The following is a 20,749-nucleotide window of genomic DNA, read 5'->3' as shown; positions in this document are numbered from 1 at the left end:
CTGGGGAGGGGCAGAGAGGGAGAGAGAGAGAATCCCAAGCAGTCTCCACGCTGTCAGCACAGAGCCCAACTCTGTCAGCACATGAGCCGAATTCACGAATGTGAGATCATGACCTGAGCCAAAACCAAGAGTCAGACATCTAACGGACTAAACCACCCAGGCGCCCCTAGGGAATATAATCTTAAGGCTGATTATTATTAGACTTATTTTTATTTTATTTTTTCTTTCTTTTTATTTATCTTTTTAAGTAAGCTCTATGCCCACCATGGAGCTTGAACTCCTGACCCCAAGATCAAGTCCTATGCTCTCCCGACTGAGCCAGCCAGGCACTCCAGACTTTTATTTTTAGAAAGGTCACTATAGAAAAGGTTGTCTAGAAAGTGGAAGAACTTAAAAAATGTTTTAGGCTTGTAGAAAGGATGTACTGTACTTCTATAAACCTTCAAGAGAATGAAGATTGGGAGATTATGGGTTTTACTGGAAGGTGAACAGGCCTGGGTGACAACAGATCTACCTTCTAGACTAGCTTGCAGCTGTTTAGTTGTGAGGAAATAAATTAATTTCTTGATCTGCATGCTTGTGGTTTTCATTTTAAAGTTCCAGAGTAGGGGCAGGGGGAGAAACGCAGAGGTGAAGCAAATGGGCTGAGTTTGTTCGGTCTGCTCTGGTAGAGAGCTGTGAGGCAGGTGGGAGAGAGCTCATCCTGTGCATCAGGTCCTAGGAAAACCACTGTGAGGCCACAAGGAGTTGGGAGCCCAGTACTGGGCAGAACAGATGAGTGTGTTAGCTTACTGGATTTGGAATGAAATGATGTACACGGCGGCTCTGGTGTGAGCAGTGATAGATGGGGAATGTAGGAGAAACTTCACGTAGGAGCAGGCCCAGATTCTGGATTTGGGGAATCAGGGACTGTGAGTTTTCAAAAAGTTTTTGCTTTAAGGATTGAAATAGTAGCGGAAAGCTTGACTGAGGTGGGGAGCTGAATGGCTGGAAAATCCAAGCTATTCTTAAGTTTAAGCTGGTGTGTGAACATCCACTTACATCAGAGACGTTTTTGTGTGAAGCTGGCGTAAGGGGAACTTTTACGTGGTTATGATAGCTGCGTCTCTGGAAGCTGGTGGTATTGGCCGACCTCTTAGGAAAAGAGTTGGCTTTGGAGCTGTGGATGGGATATTCGTTTAGCCAGTGGCAGCCAGTTTGAGATCTTCTTCAAAGGAATTCTTTGGTTTGACTTGTAATTATTTTCCTTTTTTTTTTTTATTTTTTTGCTGGAACATACCTGCTTATTAAAAAACTGCAAATTTTATAGCGAAACTTAGTAAATTTGTTTCCTGTGTTTTTGTGTGCTGCCTCCTCCTAATGTGAAAAACATTTCTCCCCCTGCTGCCATCGCGATTAATCATTGAAACAATTTTTTTTTAAGTTTTTATTTAAGTAATCTCTACACCCAACATGAGACTCGAACTCACGACCCCAAAATCAAGAGTTGCATGCTCTTTCGACTGAGCCAGCTGGGTACAAGATTAATCATTTTTATAGCACATCTGCTAGTTCCCCAGAGGGCCCAAGGTACTCTGCATTTATCCACCGGGAGAGAGAATTCTTTGTTTCAGGTGAATAAAGTGAAGCATTAGAAAGATTGAGTTCTGTCAGGATTACAGGACAGTGAAGCCCTATTTCATAATCTGTCCCTTTTTTTTTTTTTTTTTAAGTTTATTTATTTTGAGGTGGGGAGAGACAGAGAGAGAGAGAGGTAGAGAGAGACTCCAGCTCGCACCCAGAGAGCCCCATGTGGGGTTCAAACTCCCAAGCTGTGAGATCAGGACATGAAGTGAAGTCAAAAGTCAAAAGCTTAACCAACTGAGCCACCCACGTGTCCCCAGGTTTCTTCCTTTTGCTTCCACGTGGTCACCTTTATATTTGTCTGACCCTCTCCTTCTGAAGGTCCAAACTGCTGAGGAAATGGAATGGTCCTGTGAAAAGCAGCATCTGCTCGTTCTTCCTGTCTACAGCCCGATTAGACGGGGCACCCGGGTGGCTCGGTCGGTTAAGCGTCCAGCTCTTGATCTTGGCTCAGGTCATGATCTCTTGCTTCATGAGTTTGAACCCTGTGATGGGCTCTGAGCTGACAGTGCATAGCCTGTTTGGGATTCCTTCTCCTCCCCGCCCCCGTCCACTTGCGTGCTCTCTTTCAAAAAAACAAAAACAAATGATTAGAGCTGTCTCTTCTCCACTGCTGGTTTTAGTCCTTAAACTCTTTTTGGAGTGTTTTCTACCTTGTGTTTTTGAGGTTGTGTATGTGTGTGTATTTCCTAATGACATTCATTTTTCATGATTTCCATCTACTGTTTTAATGAAAGGTTACAGAGATTTTAAAATCAAGTAAAATCTCTCCACTTTGCTTAGCGCATTTCTAGGCTGGAGTGACTTTGACCAGGCAGAGAGGATGCTAAAATCATTTCTTTACCAAGAAACTCGTTGTCATGGTTATATTTCTTTCAGTTTCCATAGCAACAAGATGAGCAAAACTCTAGAATTAAAAACGAAAGCTAGAACCCAGCCCTTTCCTTCCCAGTCTTTCATTTCCTGTAAATTTACTAATCTCTGTGATGTCACATTTGACTGGCTGGACACTTAGACCTGGGAAGCCGTGGTGCCACCTTTAAGCTGGGACAGAATAGAATTATTTAGTCCGAGCCTTCTGGCTACTTCAGAATTTTAGAGAGTTTCCTCAGGACCCCAGTACCCTCCTAAGGACTGCCTTTTGTGGTACAATCAGAGGAGTAATTTAGAGAGGATTAGCCAGCCTTGTAGACAGCTGTCTTCTTAGGAATCTCCTCTCCTAGCTCACTTCGGGTAAAGGAAGAATGCTGGTTTCCTCCGGGCTGTCCCTGTGCCAGGAAACTGTGGTTTGTCAGTCTTCAGTGTGCATGTTTAGAGCTGGGTTGTGACACTTCTGTGGAATCCGGGAGACAGATTTAACCCTAAGGTCCCTTCTGGCCACTGTTTTCATGATTGGTCCTCTTGCTGACTGCTCCCAGATGATTGGGAGGGTGTTTTTATCTAGGACGGGAAGGTGTGGGCAGGGTCGTCTTGTTGGGCTCCAGCTAAACTGACACCACCTGGGGAGCAGTACTTTTGTGTATGTGTACCTTACATGTCTTGGGGAACACCGGAAAATGACTTACTATGCATTTGTTTTTCCATTCCTCAAAGTAGCATTTATTAAATGTACGTGGAAGTGATTTTGTCTTGTTCTTGTTCCAGTGTTCAAAACTAACAAAACCACTTTTTCCGTTTCTAAGTTTTTATTTATTTATTTATTTATTTATTTAGAGAGAACATGCACAAACATGTGAGTGGGGGCGGGGGAGGGGGGGTGGGGGGGGGAGAGAGAGAGAGAGAGAAAGAGAGAGAAAGAAAGAATCCCAGGCAGGCTCGTCGCTGTCAGCTCAGCGCCTGTCACCGGACTTGAACTCATGAATCGTGAGATCATAACCTGAGCAGAAATCAAGAGTCAAATGCTTAACCGACTGAGCCTCCTGGTGCCCCAAGACCACTTTTTTCTTTCTTTCTCAATCAGAATCTGGTTTCTTCGTAGCTTTGTCTGCATTACTCTCTGCTCTCTCTTGCCATGACCATCTGGGTATTTTCGAGAATATAACTTTTCTACGTTTCTACTCTTAAAGGAAACTGGTGGTGACAAAAGAGAAGGAGAAGAAAGTGGGGCTCTATACGATCTATGTGAATCCTGCCAATACCCACCAGTTTGCAGTGGGTGGACGAGATCAGTTTGTAAGGTGAGTCTGGCTCCTTTGTGTCTCTGAGGAGTTTGAGACTTGACGCATTGGCTGCCGCCAGGTGTCTCTTGTGGGAATGTGTGAATGGCCTAGGAATCCATTGCCCGCCGTCTTGAGTTTTTTATCGTCTTCCAAAGAGTTTAAGCTCCTTCTGAGGCATTCTGTTCCCTAATGTAACGGTCCTGATGTGGGGGGCGGGGGGTAGCTTACCATATTATAGAGATGATCAAGTTTTAAAGAAGTTTGATAAGTTGGCCAAGGTCCCTACAGAGCAGCTGAGACATAAACCCAGGTTTACTAGCAAATCCTCTATTGGTAAATATTTTCCACCATTTTTCATGTATAAGTTAACATGTACTAAAAATTTTGAATGGTTTCACATACAGATCTGAGTGGGAGTTCTCACTGTGAACTCAGGGTTTTTGACTCCCACCGTCATGAACCAGTTTTCTTTTTTCATAGTGATCCCTTCGTCACTGTGAACATTTGCTATAACGCTTGCTGTTGGGGCCCATCCTAAGGAAAACCAGACTTCAGAGATTCAGTGCTCACGTGCACCACTTAGCTTCCTTCTAGCCCTTCGTCACAAAGTTAGTCACGTCACAAAACCCCTACCCAGTTGGCCTGCATGAACTATATTTCTGTGGCTATACCATCCCCCTTTGCTGAGTGATCATCAGTTTAAAAGGGAGGAGACAGAGGATCACTAGGAAAATAAATGACTTTTTGCTTTCCTGGTGGTGGGTGGAAAGCATTATCTTCCTTTTTCAACGAAAACTCATTTGTGTAACTGTATTCTGAAATTAATTTCATTGATAAGTGTCTTGGGGATAGATTCAGTTTTTAGAAATGCATGAGAGATGACCTTCCCTTGTTCAAGAATCCTGCCACAAGAGAATTGGGCAACTTTGTTATTCTCTACTTCCTGTTTCCCTCGCTTTTCAAATTCCTGTCCTTTATTCACCAATAACAGATACATAGTGGTAGTTTTTGTTTTGTTTTGTTTTTTAAATAAGAAGCAGTTGATCAACAGGGGTTGGAGTTGTCAGAACGACCAGGTGGTGCCTCCTGCAAATGGGGCATTTACTGAAATTCCTGATTTGGATTTCCTGCCCAGATCCCTGGATTGCTTGCAAAGTCTGTGTCTGTAGATAATTCACCCACTGGTCCTTGATGTTTGGAGGAGACTGAAGCAGTTGGCTTTGTTGAGAACTGCAGTTGATAATGCCTTAATCCAAAGCTAATACTTGGCCATGGTTAGAGTAAAGCTGGAAATTAGTTTTAGCATTTCAGCACAAGGGGAAATACTTCGATTTTCTGTTTCTTACCAGCTTCAGTATCCCCTGTCCCTTTGTACATCCCAGATTCTGAGGAGATACGGGCTATTTACTTGGCAGAAGCCTGTGTGGGTTTTGAGGCCCCCTGACCCTGTGCAAGCAGATGGCCCTTGTAGCATCCCAGCTCTTCTCTGACGTTAGGGTCATCCCCAGTTTCTCTGGCACCTCTTCGGTTCAGCCAGTTGAATGTTTTGGGATTTCCCCATCAGAGCTCACCTTTTCGGTACAAATTTGAAAGTATCGTTACTGGATAGTTTACATCATACGCCAGTTGCTTTCATTCCTAGCCTAAAGGAATTCCTTCAAGGGGACACAGAGAAATAGCTTACTCATCCTCAAGGCCTTTGCATCATGAATACAAAATTTTGTTTTAGTGTTGTGAGGGAGCGTTGAAAGGAAGCCTAGAGAGACATGCTTTTTGGTCTGTGAGCCCAAAAAGGTGGGGGAAGGAGGGGAAAGAAGGGAAAAAGCAGGCAAATGGAGATGGTGGAGGTGTGAGTGCCTCCTACTAAATCTTGTTTGGGTTGGTTAACGAATCGAAAGGCGTGAAGAAGAGGAGAATGTATCAGATGAATGAATCCTGTGGTGGTTGGTGGACAGGTAAATATGTTGGCAAAGGACTTGGAGTGGGTAGATGGTCCCTTTGCTTCCCTGTCCTTGGGCTGATCTTCACAAAACAGAGAACACTAGATTACCGGCAGGTGGCGGGGAAGAGGAGGTGAGGCGGGAAGAGAGAGACTATAACGTGACAAGTTGGTGGGTACCTGGAGGAGCGTGGAGGGAGGTAACATAAGGGTGCTGGGTGCTGAGGTCATGCCGAAGCCACTCTTTATCTGATTTGAAACGTGAAGGGCATAGAAAGACTCACTGCCATGGAGATGTCACTTCTTCCCAACTGGATCTGCTGATTTGGTGCAGTTCTAATCAACATCCCAGCAAGTTATTCTATGGATAGTGACAAACCCTTTCTAAAGTTTATACAGAGAGGCAGGAGACCCATAATAGTCAACACGGTGTCGAAGGGCAAGAACGAAGCTGGAGGACTGACACTACCCGATTTCAAGACTTGCAGTAATGAAGATGGTGTAGTACTGGCAAAACAACAGACAGACAGATCAGTGGGCTAGAGCAGAGAGCCCAAAAGTAGACCTGTGTGAGTGTAGTCCCCTTACCTCTGACAAAGGAGTATAGGCAGTCCAGTGGAGCAGAAGTAACCTCTTCCACAGATGGTACTGAGACAGCTGGGCATCCACGTGTGGAAAAAAAGGGAATCTAGGCACACACTGTACACCCTTCACAAAAACTGACTCGGGTGGATCATAGACCTACCAGTAAAACCCCAAACTATAAAACTCTTAGGTGATCACGTAGGACAAAACCCAGATGACCTTGCTGGGGTATGGTGATGCCTTTTTACTTCAATTTTGATTTAATAAGTTTTTATTGTCTAAAACGTACAGTTGGTGGGATCTATTCGTGCGTCTTCACCAGCGGCTGGGGCATCTCCGTCCTTGGTGTTCCTGGTGTAAATAGCTTGAGCTCTGTACTTTGAAACCAGTTTGATAAATCCTTCGCTAAGGAGCTCCTGGGGGGGCTGCCTTGGCCAGAAAACCTCAAATCCCCGGTGTCTCAGGACAGACAACAGCTAGAGTCTGAGCTTATGGTTAGGAACGGCCTTCCGGAGTTTGTCATGAGTTGCTTTGTCAAACAAGACCAGGTTATGGAGCTTGTCCCAAACTTTGCCTTTGGACACTTCTTTTTGGCCTTGCCCCCAGATTTGTTCACTGGGTCTTTGTCTTTTTTGGCCAACTTTTTGGCATCTTTCTTCTTCTCGTCATCCTTGGGTGGCATTGCAAAGCTCAGAGAGCAGCGGGCACCCCTGCGGGCCTTGCTGAGATGTTGGACCAAAAGTGGTGACGCCTTTTCAGATACAACACCAGAGACACAGTTTGTGAAAGAAATAGTTGATAAGGTGGACTTTATTAAAATGAAAAACTTCTGCTCTGTAAAAGACACTGTCGAAGAGAATTAGAAAACAAGCCACAGATTGGGATTAAATATTTGCAAAAGACCTATCTGAGAAAAGACCGTTGTTTAAAATACATAAAGAACTTTTAAAACTCAACGGTAAGAAAACAGCTCAAAAAAAAATGGGTCAGAGACCTTAACAGACGCCTCACTGAAGAAGGTATAAAAAGGTGTTCCACCTCTGTGTCATCGGGAAAATACATATTAAGCAACGAGAGACTGCTACAGAACACGGACCACAGCAAATGCTGGCAGGTATGTGGAGCCATGGGAACCCTAACAATTGCTGGGAATGCAAAATGGTACAGCCACGTTGGAAGACAGTGTGATTGTTTCTCATAGAACTAAACATGCTGTTCCGTTTGATCCAGCAGCCATGCTTCTTGGTATTTATCCAGAGGAGCTGAAAACTTCTGTCCACAACGAAACCTGTACACGACGTGCATCACAGCTTTATTCATCATTACCAAAACTTGGGAACAACCAAGGTGTCCCTCAGTGGGTGAATGCATAAACTGGGACATCCAGATAATGGGATGGGATTCAGTGCTAAAAACGAAATGAGCTAACGAGGCACAAAAAGACATGGAGGGACATGAAATGCATATTACTAAGTAAAAAAAAAAAAAAAACAATCTGAAAAGGCTACATACTATGCGATCCCAGCAACATGATATTCAGGAAAAGGCAGTAAACTATGAGGACAGTAAAAATACTAGTGTTGTTACGGGAGAGGCGAGAAGAACAGGCAGGGCACAGAGGATTTTGGGGACAGTGACAGTGCTCTGTATGATACCATAATGATGGGTAGGTGTCATCATCCATCTGTCCAAACCTGTAGAAAGGACCACGTCAAGAGCGAGCCCTCAGGTAAACTGTGGACTTTGGGCGATCATGATGTGTGGGTGTAGCTTCATCCTTGGTAAGAGCAAACACAAACCACTCTGGTGGGTGTTGTTGATAATGGTGGAGATGATGCTCACGTGTGGACAGAGAGTGTATGAGAAATCTCTGTCAGCTCTCTCAACTTGACTGTAAGCCTGGGACTGCTCTAAAAAATAAAGTCTCTGCCATTTGAAATTTCTTCCTGTCTTATGCTCAGAAAATAAGGGAAAAATTCGTATTCATCTTTGTATCGGCGCTGTCTGGCTCAGTAATTGACAAGCTACACTGCCTGTTTTTTTCCTAAGTAAAGTTTTATTGGAGCACAGCCCTGGCTGTTCGTCTACGTGTTATCCAAGGCTACTTTTATGCTACAGTGGCAGAGTTCAGTAGTTGTATCAAGGACCAGGTGGCTTGTCAGCTTAAAATATTCACTATCTTGCCATTTAAGAAAAGGTTTACCAACCCCTAGTCTAGCTTCACAGCTAGAATATAGTAGTTTTTTTTTTTTAAGTTTATTTATTTTGAGAGCGAGAGCACATGCACGGGGGTGGGGTGGGGGGGTGGGGGTGGGGGCAGAGAGAGAGAGAATCCCAAGCAGACTCCATGCTGTCAGCACAGAGCCTGACATGGGCTTGATCCCATGAACTGGGAGATCTGACCTGAGCCAAAAATAAAGAGTCCAATGCTTAACCGGCTGAGCGCCCCCAGGCGCCCCGTAGAATATAGTAGGTTCTTGATAAATACCGAAGAAAGGGGAAGGAATGTAAAGATTTCTTCATAAAGAGGAGGGGCAGAGCGCATTAGATACTGAGGAATACTGAATGGTCCATATACCAAAATATTGCATATTTAAATGTGTTTTACAGGGCACCTGGGTGGCTTAGTCGGTTAAGCGTCCGACTTTGGCTCAGGTCATAATCACAGGTCGTGGGTTTGAGCCCTGCATCAGGCTCTGTGCTGACAGCTCTGAGCCTGGAGCCTGCTTCGGATTCTGTGTCTCCCTCTTTCTGTGCCCCTCCCCTGCTCATGCTCTGTCTCTGTCTCTCTCTCTCTCTCTCTCTCTGAAAAATAAATAAACATTAAAAAATAAGTAAATATGTTTTACTAATTTGCAGACTTACAAAGTTTACGATTGCTTAGTGACATTTAAGAACTGTTGGTTTAGTTTAGAGGGAAAAAATTGATTATCAGATGCTCTGTTTGTTGAAGAGTACTAATTAGCAATGTAGCAGTCTCCTATTTGTGGTTTATTTATTTATTTTTTTTTGATAGCTAGGGGAGGGGCAGAGAGAGAGGGAGACGCAACTAAGCAGGCTCCGCGATGTCAGCACAGAGCTGTACATGGGGCTCAAACCCACGAAACGTGAGATGGTGACCTGAGCCGAAACCAAGAACCAGACGCTTAACCAACTGAGTCACCCAGGCACCTGTCCTATTTGTCTTTTCTTTATTCGGTGTTCATTTGGCAAAGATTTCTGGGTAATTCTCAACGCAGGAGGATATTAAGCAAGAAATTGTGGAGAATAGAAGTATGTATTGATTCATTCATTTCTTCATCCAGTGTTTACTAAGCACCTGCTATGTGCTAGACACACACTTGACTAGACATACAGGGAGCATTCTGGAGAAACAGGTATGTAAGGATTAAAAATACTAAGTAACTTCCCAGGATTACTCAGCTACTAAGTAGCAGAGTTAGTATTTGAACTCAGATCGTGCGCCTCAGATGTGGTAGAAACCCTTTCACCATGCTGTTCTTTCTCACAGAGGAAATACTAAAGACAAAATTAGCGTATCAGGTAGAGGGAGCAGTGTGTGTGGAGGTGAGAGAGTAAGGTTGCGACATGGTGTCTTCAGGGAAGCGTCGCTTTCTTGTTTTGTTTTTGTGTAACGTGTAGGATCTTTTGAGAAGAGATGGAGAGTTGTATGTACTAAGGAGTTTGGACTTTATCTAGTAGAAAATACAGAGTCACTGAGTAGATTTTAAGCCGGGAATTTACACAAAATATTGCATTTTGGAATGATTCTGGTGATGACATGAGCAAGGAGGTCAGAAGGATACAAATAATCTCAGCGAAACCTCTCTCTAGGTTGCGGTTTCCCTATACAGAGGCTGGAGAGCTGAAGACCCGGCCTCTGGGGAACATGGGCATTTTAGAGAGACAGACAGACGAGCTCATGAACACCAGTAAGGGGCCGTTGGCCATCAAGGAAAGACACCGTTTGAGGGCAGGAGTGGTGAACGCTGTCGGGATGCGAGAGAGACGCCCCGAGACCCTGCTGTGGGTGGAGGCCGTCAGGTCCTGGTGACTTGAGCCAGACAAGTCTCAGTAGAGGGCTGAGGGCCGAGGCTGGACTGCAGTGGATTGAGAAGTGAATAGGGAGCGAGGAGGTGAAAACGTTGATGCAGGTTGCTCTGCTTAGTAATTTGACTACAACAGGGAGGGGCAGAAAAGGCAGCGGTGGGGCCGGTCAGTGGAGGGAGGGTTTTTGGGAAGTGGGCGGACAGGCACGAGGAGGAGGTTGAAGAGTAGACAGACGGAATCAGGTCCTGCAGGGATGAAGTTAAGAGCAGCTGCGGAGACTGGAGGAAACACGCCGCCGTGTGTGGTTTCTCCCGGATGTCCAGCGCCTGGCGGGACGCTCGCACACGACATCTGCCCCAGATGTTGGAATGGATGGTCAGAGGTTGGGTTGCAGAGATGAGGGAAGGGGACCGTGGTTGGATGGGAATGAAGGCAGGAGAGAGGACGTCTGGAGGAGATCCTGGTGTGGTGGGTGTTCGTAATTGCCAGCGTGGGGAACGAGAGGGAGAACCAGCCAAGTAAGGGGCCAAGACGGGACTGAAGACCCGAGGACTTGCACGAGCCCGGCCTGGTAGCAGCGGACCCTGTTGGGGAGCTTTCGGTGGAAGTCAACAGTAAGCGATTACAAGCTGGGTGAGGAGAGAAGCCGCTTCAGGCTGATGTGGTTTAGGATTACCACCTGGAGGAGAGCTAGGGTTTGGAAGGGGGTAGGAGAGGCGGGCCTTCAGGGAAGAGCGGGAGCCAGAAGCCTGGTTGGGGACTGTCCTTTATCTGTCCTGACCTCCCACTGGCCGTGGTTCCCGCCACTACGCATTGCAGCTCTTCAAGGGATCGGTTTGTAAGTTGTAACATCTCCGTCGTTTCCGCCCACGGCAGGATTTACGACCAGAGGAAAATTGATGAGAATGAGAACAACGGAGTGCTCAAGAAATTCTGTCCTCACCACCTGGTAAGGTTCACGAGGGGCCGGCGGTTCCAGGCTTCCCCGACTCAACCCCAAGGCTGTCCCCAAACTTGTCGGCCTGGCGGGCGGAGCTTGGGCTTTGGAGTCAGACCCCTGGATTTGAATCCTGGCTCCACCACTTACTGGCTTTGCGGTCTCCGGCAGTCGCTTCACCTCCGTTAGCTAGGTTTTCTTAGCGACAAAGTGCGGAGGTAAAGATAACTGCCTTGCCCCGTGACGGTGGGGCTGAGTGAGACAGGGCGGATGTAGGATGGCTGGCATCCTACAGAAGACGGCCAGCCGAAAGCCCTCTCCCCCGAGGCGGCCACGTGTCACTGGCTGTACTCCTGTCCGTCTCTCTCTTCCGCTCTCTCACTCTCTGGGAGAAGATGTAGGGGAGTTTGAAGGAAAACCTGTTTCCTGAAGGTGGTGTGACAAGTGGGGGGGTGGGGCATCAGTCAGTATCTGCTCCTTATTGCAGGTGAACAGTGAGTCCAAAGCAAACATCACCTGTCTTGTGTTCAGCCACGACGGCACAGGTACGTGCGCAGGGCCCGGCTCCGAGGCTGGCGCGCCCCCTCTGTCCAGGGAGCTGCCGGGCCAGTGAGGCGCGTGCCCTCCGGCGCTCACCGCCGTGCCCTGGCTCCGAGTGGAGCAGCTGGGGAGTAGTCGCTGCTGGTGAGCACACGAGCGGGAGGACACAGCAGACGACCCCCGGAGGCGCCGGGCGCCACCCGCAGATCAGATTTCGCAGCGCCCGTCCCGAAGCCCAGGCTCCTTGCCTGAGCAGGTGCTCACGCCTTCGGCTCCTCCTCGAGTCAGTGGGTGTGACCTTCCTGAGCATCCTGCTACCCCTGGGTTGGCAGCGTGTTCTCAGTCTACCCTGGACACCTGACCTGCCTGCCGTTCCAACTGAGTGAGATGGGTGCCATCCCCGGGTATTAGGAGGGGGCACTACCGGCCAGAAGCTGCACCCCAGCCCCCGACTCCTGGTCCCGGCTGTTTTTCAGCCTTTGCCTTCACTACTGTCTGCTTGTTCTTGGCAGAGCTCCTGGCCAGTTACAACGACGAAGACATTTACCTCTTCAACTCCTCTCACAGCGACGGGGCCCAGTATGTGAAGAGATACAAGGGCCACAGAAATAATGCCACAGGTGAGGCTGTCTTTTAGTTTCTGTCCGGTGGCTTAGACAACTGCAGTGTTTCGATCAGGTTGTACAGATAAGAACTACCTGAGGGACTTGGCAGGGGGAGGGTGTCCCTGATTAATTGGCCAGGGGTTTTCACGGGCCTGCTGTGCTCAAGCACGGAGGGCCCGAAGCCCCTCGATCCCTGCAGGGAGGTTACTTCCTCTGGGCGTAAGGAGACGTGGGTGACTATTTTTCCAGGCGACTACAGGCTTACCAGGCTTGTCGGGGAGTCTGGGAAAGCCGTCCGCTGCCGGTGGTACCGAACTGCCTGAAATGGGGAGCTGCTCACTCTAGGGTGGAGGGGGCGGTGGGCCTCTGGGAGGAGCCAGAGGAGGAGGAGGGTGGTGCTGGGGGCTCCTCCCCAGTCTGCGGCGGGAACGGCCGTCTGGGTTCTGCGTGCGGCTGCCTGGCTTCACCGTGCCACGGACTCACTGCCGACCTTTCGGAAATGCCGAAGCGTGGCTTCTGTCTTCAGACATCTGATTCAGCTGGCGTGGGGTACAGCATGGTTGGAGTTCTTGAGAAGCTCCCTACTGGACTCTCGTGTACAGAAAAGTTGGGGTGGCCACGGCTCTGTTGCTGCCACCACTCCCAACAAGTATCTGTCGTAATTTTGACTTGGAGGGACGTGTCCTTTCCTTCCGAGCGAGTGAGGAGAGCGGGAGAACTTGGGCTTGGAACTTAGTCCACGGGCAGCCAGGGCGAGGGTGCAGCCCCGTGCTCGGCGCGGAGCTTGGGCCCCCAGCTCCCCTAGCCACGTCCCAGAGTGGAGCCCTGTTGTTCAGTCTTGGGTACGGGCGCTTCTTACGGGCAGCTGTGGCATATTCCTCCGTCCTTAGCCCCACTGCCGGCCCAGGAAGCACTGACGGGGTCCTAAGGAAGCACACAAACCAAGGATGGGCCGGGAGTGTGGAACAGGGCTGCCTAGTGGGGTGATTCATTCGTGAGGCCGGGGGTGCCCCGCAGGGTATAGACCACGGTGATTGAGGCTGCCACCGAGGGACCGGAGCCCCTCTGCCCCACGGAGCTCTTGGAGGGACTAGAAGCAGGCTCGGGGAATGGCATGACTCTTGCTCTGTCTGTTGTATACGCACGAGCCCTTGATTTGGTTTGTGAAAATGAAAGGGATTCTGTGGCTCTTTGCTGACTCGGACTTTGTGAATAACTAAATTCCCTGTGAGGTAAATACATACAGGCCTGATGCCAACTTCCGTGTGGTTTCTTCCCTCGTTCATCATTTCAGTAAAAGGCGTCAATTTCTATGGCCCCAAGAGCGAGTTTGTGGTGAGCGGCAGTGACTGCGGGCACATCTTCCTCTGGGAGAAGTCCTCCTGCCAGATCGTGCAGTTCATGGAGGGGGACAAGGGAGGCGTGGTGAGTACGCTGTGCCGGCCTGGCCGGCTCCCTGCTCTTCTCGCCATTGAGGTAGGTGTTCGCAGGGCCCCTGAGTTCACTGTGGCGGCGCGATGCCCTGTCTTGGAGTCTGGCCAGCCACATCGAAGGCACCAGGGGGTGCTGAGGTTTGCATGGAATGTTTTCTCCCGTGTTCTGCCTTCTGCCCCTCTGAGGCATGGTTTGTTCGGGAGAGAAAGGGACTGTAGGGAAGAGCCTGTGGCCTGAATGAGGGGTCTCTAGCCATGCACCTTTTCTGAAAGGAGAGCACTGGAGTTCAGGGCACTCCCATCGTGCCCGGTGCCAAAGGGGTCTCCGTGCCACGTGCCTCATCTCTTAAGAGTAGCTGAGTAGGCATCTTGACTAGATCCTGGGTCAGTGGATACGAGGTAGAAGGAGCACTTTTCAGGCAGTTGGGAGAGTCAGAATATGGTCCACACATCCTTCCGTGGGGCATTCAATGTTAGGTTTCTGTCATGTGACAATAGCATTTTATTTATATAGGAGAATATCCTTGTACTTAGGAGATACATATTAAATACGTAGAGGTGGAATGTCATGTTTATATTTAAATGAATATAAACCCATAACATCTACATTTAGATAGGGACAGAGCAAATACGGTGATTTGTTGTGGTGGTGGTTTAAATAATGACTGAGCAGCCTGCTGTACAGCCCATGAGCAGATCAGTCTGCCTGTCCTTTGAATTCCAGACACCCTTCGTAGGGGTAGGGCAGAAAGGAAGCATGAGGGGTCCTGAATTGGGGAGTGAAGTACGGTCAGCTCTTAAGACCCATCTAGCTCATCATATATTTTTTTTCTTTTTTGAGACCCAGACTCTGAAAAGGAATTTAGTGGCTTCCTATTGTAAGGTTTTTGGACTGCAGAAGATCTGAAAGAGGCAGTTTGGGAGACTGCCTTGTACTGATTACCCGAGTCTGGTTAGGAGCCTGTCAGGAACGGCTGAGACAGCTTGGTCTCTCTCCCTTTTCATCCCGTCTCAGCTCCGGGCAGTTGCAAAGAGCCCATCTCTTCATGAGGTGTCCAGACAGTGGTGGTAGAATTTAAAATGGTGCTTTGCAGTCAGGCTCCCTTTCCTTGTGTGTTTCTTGCCTTCACGTGAAGCTCTTTCAGATTTTTTTCTGGTTTTGTCTAAGTTTTTGGGACCTGGGGCCAGTAGAGATCCCAGGCTTCTCTGGCCTGGACGCATGTGGAGAGGGTGTGGAGCTTGAAGGCGTATCTCACTGTTGCCCGCTTCCTGTCCTGCCCTTCCGTAGGTCCTCCTCTATCACCTGCAGTGAACAAACTAAAACACTGGAGTCTTCGTGAGAATTCTGCAGTGGGCATGTAGTCAGAAGGAAGTCAGAAGGGCCCAGTGAATCCTTTCTAGATCATAAACTGTCTTGCGTTCCGTTCCGGAGAGACGCAGGGCCGATTGCCCTCTCCCAAACCACTCTGCAGGCCGGTTTGCTTTCAGCTCTGCCAATAGCAGGGTCTGATGGGTAATCCAGGTTCTCAGGTGGAGAGGGCAGCCGCTTGGGATAGGCGGGCCCCATGCCTGGATCTGGTGGTCACGAGAGTGAGAGACCAGAACAAGAGATCAAGAGGCTGCACCCTGAAGAGCGTTTCCCAGCTTGTTCTTGTCCCCATGTGAGCTTGATGATCTGTGTGTTCCCACCTGGCCACCTCCGTGTTTTTGGCCCTGACTTCCCCGCAGCAGGTCGCCAGGCACCAGCCTCCAAAGAAGATGCATTGCAGCTCATTGTAAAGTAGAATATTACAGCCAGAAGGGATCTTAGAAGTTATCATCCGCCTTGCCCAGGTCTCTCGACTCTGGTTTTGCGTCAGTCTCTAGTCCTTTCTTTGTTCCCATTTAAGGACAAGGGGGTGGGGTTGATGTTAAGGACAGTCCTTGGTCCCCCAGAGCACTTCACTGCTCTGTCCCATCTGCGTATCTCCCAGCCCAGGCCTCTTGAGGCTGGAGCTCGTTGCTCCGCTCAGGTTGTTACTGACCGGGTAGTGCTGGCGTTCAGACGGGCCTGGCCCAGAAGCTCTCTGTCGGCTCCCCCTGCAGGCTCCAACCCAGGTACTATACGGTATTGACTGCTGTCTCTCTTGCCCTTGGCTTTGTCCTTAGTCCCAAGTTCCAAGGAATTTTTTTGATTTTGCTGACTTGCTCCAGGAGAGGTAGTCAGGGTGGAGGGCTCATCAGGAGGCGGCGGAATGATCTCTGGTTTGTACGTGTAGGTTGTCACGTATCTTTGGATAATAATCTCCGGCAGTGGAGCTCCTGTCTGGGGTCTCCTCATGCCGCAGATGCTGAGAACTGTCCGCACTACCCGAAAAGAACTCCAGTAGAAACTTCGCAGTGAGCTGATACGGGGCTTGAGAGAAGGAGAAGAGGGGAAACGTGGTTTCTGCTTTACTCTCAGGCTCGGGCTTCACTTCAGTCTTCTCTGAGCATTTATTTACTTGTAAAATGGAAGAACAAAGATGATTGGAAGCCCGGGTCAGTATTATTTTCCATGCTGGCCCCAGTTTCCCCTCAGCTGCGCTCTCTGCGTGTGCAGGCCAGGCAGAGGAGGTTGGTCCAGAGAGAAGGAAAAGATAAAAGAGGCTTTTTGCCAGGGGTTGTTTTTTTGGCCTACGGGGGCAGCTGCAAGGCGGGATGGGATGGTGGGGGGGGCACGGGTGAGGACCGGCTAGGGCCACACCCTCTTCCTTCCGGGTGCCTTTCCTATCTATTCTTCGGCTGACTAAGCCCCAAAATGCTTTAGCAGCTAGATCTGGGACCAGCTTTTCCAGTGGCCCTGGGAGCTGCCTGCCCTGCCCTGCCCTGCCCTGCCCTGCCCTGTTTGGAAGGCTGATGTTTCCAAGTTAGACAGCAGGGGGCATGGGTGCCTCCAGACAGAAGGAAGCTGCTGAAGCCAGAAGGCCTGCCTGTCTGCCACAGTCCCTTTCTCCTGCGCAGTCACTGTACCCAGAGGTGGTTTAGATTGATGCCCTGGATGCCCCAGGAAGCTGTGTTCCTACACTGTGCCACCCTGTGGCTGAGCCTGTTGGGCTTTCTGGGTGCACAGCAGGATGCCGTCCCCCTGGGGCGAGCAGGGTTCTCCAGCATCCGCGTGCCTCCACTGCCTCACCCCTCCCCAGCCTGTGCCTCCCTCCAGTCCAAGTAAACCGTGCCAAGTGAATGTGATTGTTCTCTCTTTTCTGGGGGCTCAGCGGCAGCTGCTGCTTTCTTCATTTTTAAAAATTTATTTGCCATTTGGTGAAAGGCACTGAGAGGTTTTTTTTCCAGCCTTGGGCAAGTTGGAACTGTGGAATCCGGAGTAGATGAGGTCATCTGGACCTCATTGCCTTTTTGTGAAGCCGGCGGTGAGCTTGGCCAGTCCCCCGCCTGCCCCTGCGGCTGTGTCTAGGGCGAGGCCACCCCTGCCTATACCTGGGAGATGAGAGATGGGCCTGTTGTATCCATCCGGTCTGTGTCCAGCGTTTCTTCCACCCCCAGGGCCCTTGGCCTGCGTTCGTGATGGTTGGGCCTGCCTTCCCAGCACCCTCTCAGCTCTGATTGAGGAATAGGTTTGGCGCCAGGTGAGTAGTGGTTTTTAAGTCCTATTCCCATATACCCCTGAGCCTGTGGTTTCCTTTCCTCTTGACCAGGTAAACTGTCTTGAGCCCCACCCTCACCTGCCTGTGCTGGCAACCAGCGGCCTAGACCATGATGTCAAGATCTGGGCACCCACTGCTGAAACTTCCACTGAGCTGACGGGGCTGAAGGATGTAAGTGGCTGACTGCGGAGGTCCATGTTGCACTTTGAGTCTAACACCCTCCCCCACACGGCTGTGATTGGCCCTCGGGGAGCATCCCCTGCGCAGGGGTCCAGGGGCAGCTGTGGAGTGCCCTGAGTTCACGGCGGAGTGGGGAAGGGGGCTCTTGAGGAAGAATCGTTCTATTTTAGAGCTTCCTGACCTTCTCAGTGGATAAACCTGGGGCACCCTTTCCTAATCTGGTCTGGCTCCCCTTCGGCTTAACAGCTCCTGAAGGACGTTTTCAGGGGGATGGGGCGCCAGTCCCTTCTGATCAGGGCCAGGGTCCCTAGTCGTTACTCACCACACTCACCCCCAGCACCCTCTCTGGTTCAGGTGATTAAGAAGAACAAGCGGGAGCGGGATGAAGACAGCTTGCACCACACTGACCTGTTTGATAGCCACATGCTCTGGTTCCTCATGCATCACCTGAGACAGAGACGCCACCACCGGGTAAGCTGGCGTGGGGGGGTGGGCGCCCGGGGGCGGTGACCCCCGCAAGGGTCACATGTCCTAGTGCACACTTCCTCGCCATTTTAAAAAGCGATCGGGTGGTTGTGGTTGGGTTTCTTATCCATTGTCCTGCACCCCCACCAGAGCCCTGGTGTAGCCTTGGAAGAGCCACCAGGCAGACGGGTGGGGTCTGCTCTCTGCTCTCCATCGCCGCGCGTGAGAGCGCGGTGTTGGCAGAGGCGTGAGGGTGGGGAAGGAGTTGGGAAAAATGGTAAGTGTCAGAGTGACTTTCTGTTTCTCCTTCTGCCCGAAGAGGCCTAGGGCAGGGGTAAGCAAACTCTGGCAGTTGGCATGCTGCCTGTTTTGGCAAATAAAGTTTTACTGGAATACAGCCATACCCGTCCATTCATGTTGTCTGTGGCTGCTTTCGTGCTACCACAGCGGAGCCGAAGAGTTGCAATAGACATATGCAATAGACGTGATCGGTAATAGTTATTATCTGGCCCTTTTAAGGAAAAGTCCGCCGACCCCTGGCCTAGAGCACCTGAGTTACAGTTAAGACCTAACAGGCTTGTCCTCTTTGTGGGGAAACTACTAACAAGCCTTTCCCATTCTACAGCGCTGGCGAGAGCCTGGGGTTGGGGCCACAGATGCAGACTCGGATGAGTCCCCCAGCTCCTCAGACACCTCGGACGAGGAGGAGGGCCCCGACCGGGTGCAGTGCATGCCTTCCTGAGGCCTTGGACCCAGGAGGGGCGGGCCGGAGCTGCCAACCCCGATCCTGCCTGGACAGCCCTTTCCTGTCTCAGGCCCTTACCTTCAGCAGAAACGCACTTTGGACTTTTTGCTTTAGATAAAAGAAAGACCTCCTGGGAGAAAGACAGACCGGAGGGGGCGCGAACCTGCGGAGCAGCTAGGAGTAGGAGCCAGGCCCTGGCATGGGCTCCGCGGAGAGGTGCAGAGGGCTCAGCAGAAACGGCCTCTCCCCAAAGCCTTGTTTTTTTTGGGAGGGAGGAGCCTATTTTGTTAACTGGTTTGGGGTAGGGAATGGGGTTTCCTTTTCTTTAATCTCCCTTGTTTCTTGGGTGGGGGGCGGGGATAACTGGCTGTTCAGTACCAATGGGCCGGGCTGGGGGCGGTGGATGTGCCGTTCTCTCTTTGGTTTAGGTTGTTGACCTTTTTCTTTATGTTTTAAAAGTCTGTGACAGTTGCATTCCCCTGCCCCCCCCCCCCCCCCCGCCGCCCCCAGACGACCCCATCCCAGGATCCCGTTATTCTGGGGAGTCCTTGGAGCCCCTAACCGCCCCACACTCTTCACTTTCCTTCCCGCCCGTTCATCCTCTGTCCTTCCCACGGTGTTGCACGCATGCCCCTCTCTTCATCCCGTCACCCCTAACTAGGTCTGGTGAGGGGGGCTGGGGTGGCGGGAGGAGGGGCAGAAGTGGAGGAAGGGTAGGAAGGATGTTCCCTCTTCTGTTACTTAAAAAAGAGTTGTTTGGTGGCAGCAGTCTCCTTGCCCTGTCACTGTTAGAGGCCTAATTTTATATCTATAAATATATTAAAAAGCAAGTCAAACTTGGATGTAGCACGTTAAAATTCTTGTCAGTTTGAATACCTGTATGTCCTCCGTGACTGCAGGGAAGGGACTGAAGGTGGAGGGTGGGAGTCCGGCCCTCGCAGTCACACAGGGCCCAGCCCGCCCTCTGTTTGCGGCCACCAGAGATGGGGGCCGCCCCCTGGGGTTTTTGGAGGCTCCAGAACGGAAAGATCCTCGACTCTGCCCTTCTCTGCTTCCTGCCGCGGTTGCGGGGTTGGGAAAACGGAGTTCCTTTCAGTTCTTTGCCCCACATCTCCTACCTCTCCTTGGGTCTTGTGGGTGCTCCCAGGATGCTCTCCCAACCAGAGGCTGGCCCGTCTTGAAAACTTGACTGAACTGTGACTTCAGGAAGGTTCTGCCACTGCAGACCGTCTCTCCTCATACTGTACGTGACAGAGGACACGCTCACTCTTACCTGTAGCTGCTTGATTCTCTAAGCCACCCACCCTGCCCCAGCAGCCCCCTTCCTCGTGGGAGGAGAGTATAGCAGAGAAAGGCCTCCTGGGGTGGCCTCTCTAGCTGGTCCACCTCTTGACATCTTGCGACTGAGGGACAAGTCGTTAATCTAAGGATGAAGATAGCTGGGGCTTGGACACCTGTCTCGTCACTGGTCGCTGAATGAAAGTCCTAGGTTGAATCTTTGCCCTTATTGCTTGTGCTGCTATCCACCCCCCCCCCCCGCCCCCCCAGCCCCCAACCAGGAATTCTGCATCCTGAGGCGGCCCGATTCTCCTAGAACAGGCCAGGAAGGAAGGGCAGAGTGAAGGGATGGAAGGCACTCCTTCCTCCTGCCCCTTTTCTTAGCAACTCTCAGACCAGATGTCAGCTGCTGCGTTTCCTCCCCAAGGCGGGGACGCGCGCACTCCTGTTGCCGGAGGGGTCGTGGAGTGGCCTGAAAACCATGCACTCTGGAATTGATTGTGTATTTTCTCTCAGTAAAGCTTTTTTTTTTTTTTCTTCTTCTCTTTTCTGACTGCCGCTGTGTGTGTGCGACATGTGGCCCATTC

General features: G+C 50.3%; 1 protein-coding gene and 1 pseudogene across 5 annotated transcripts in view; one reads left to right on the top strand and one right to left on the bottom strand.

Moving 5' to 3' along the window:
• The window catches only part of DCAF8 (DDB1 and CUL4 associated factor 8), a 41,783-nt gene extending 21,082 nt beyond the window's left edge, over positions 1-20,701 (top strand). For 3 of the 5 annotated variants that reach the window (XM_027048544.2, XM_027048543.2, XM_015076199.3), the window contains exons 7-14: positions 3,690-3,800; positions 11,233-11,305; positions 11,781-11,838; positions 12,346-12,453; positions 13,733-13,863; positions 17,546-17,665; positions 18,029-18,145; positions 18,765-20,701. In XM_027048544.2, coding sequence (XP_026904345.1) covers positions 3,690-3,800; positions 11,233-11,305; positions 11,781-11,838; positions 12,346-12,453; positions 13,733-13,863; positions 17,546-17,665; positions 18,029-18,145; positions 18,765-18,881 — 835 coding nt within the window. In that variant the 3' untranslated portion in view covers positions 18,882-20,701. The remainder of the gene's footprint in view (positions 1-3,689; positions 3,801-11,232; positions 11,306-11,780; positions 11,839-12,345; positions 12,454-13,732; positions 13,864-17,545; positions 17,666-18,028; positions 18,146-18,764) is intronic. The other 2 variants (XM_053209441.1, XM_053209442.1) reach the window with 1 other exon arrangement.
• On the bottom strand, positions 5,548-7,250 carry LOC128313064 (40S ribosomal protein S25-like; annotated as a pseudogene).
• Positions 20,702-20,749: the final 48 nt, after the last annotated feature.

This window comes from Acinonyx jubatus, chromosome E4 (genome assembly GCF_027475565.1).
Source record: "Acinonyx jubatus isolate Ajub_Pintada_27869175 chromosome E4, VMU_Ajub_asm_v1.0, whole genome shotgun sequence".
Classification (NCBI taxonomy): domain Eukaryota; kingdom Metazoa; phylum Chordata; class Mammalia; order Carnivora; family Felidae; genus Acinonyx; species Acinonyx jubatus.
Note: the sequence above shows the minus strand (reverse complement) of the source record. Positions and strands in the feature narration are given on the sequence as shown.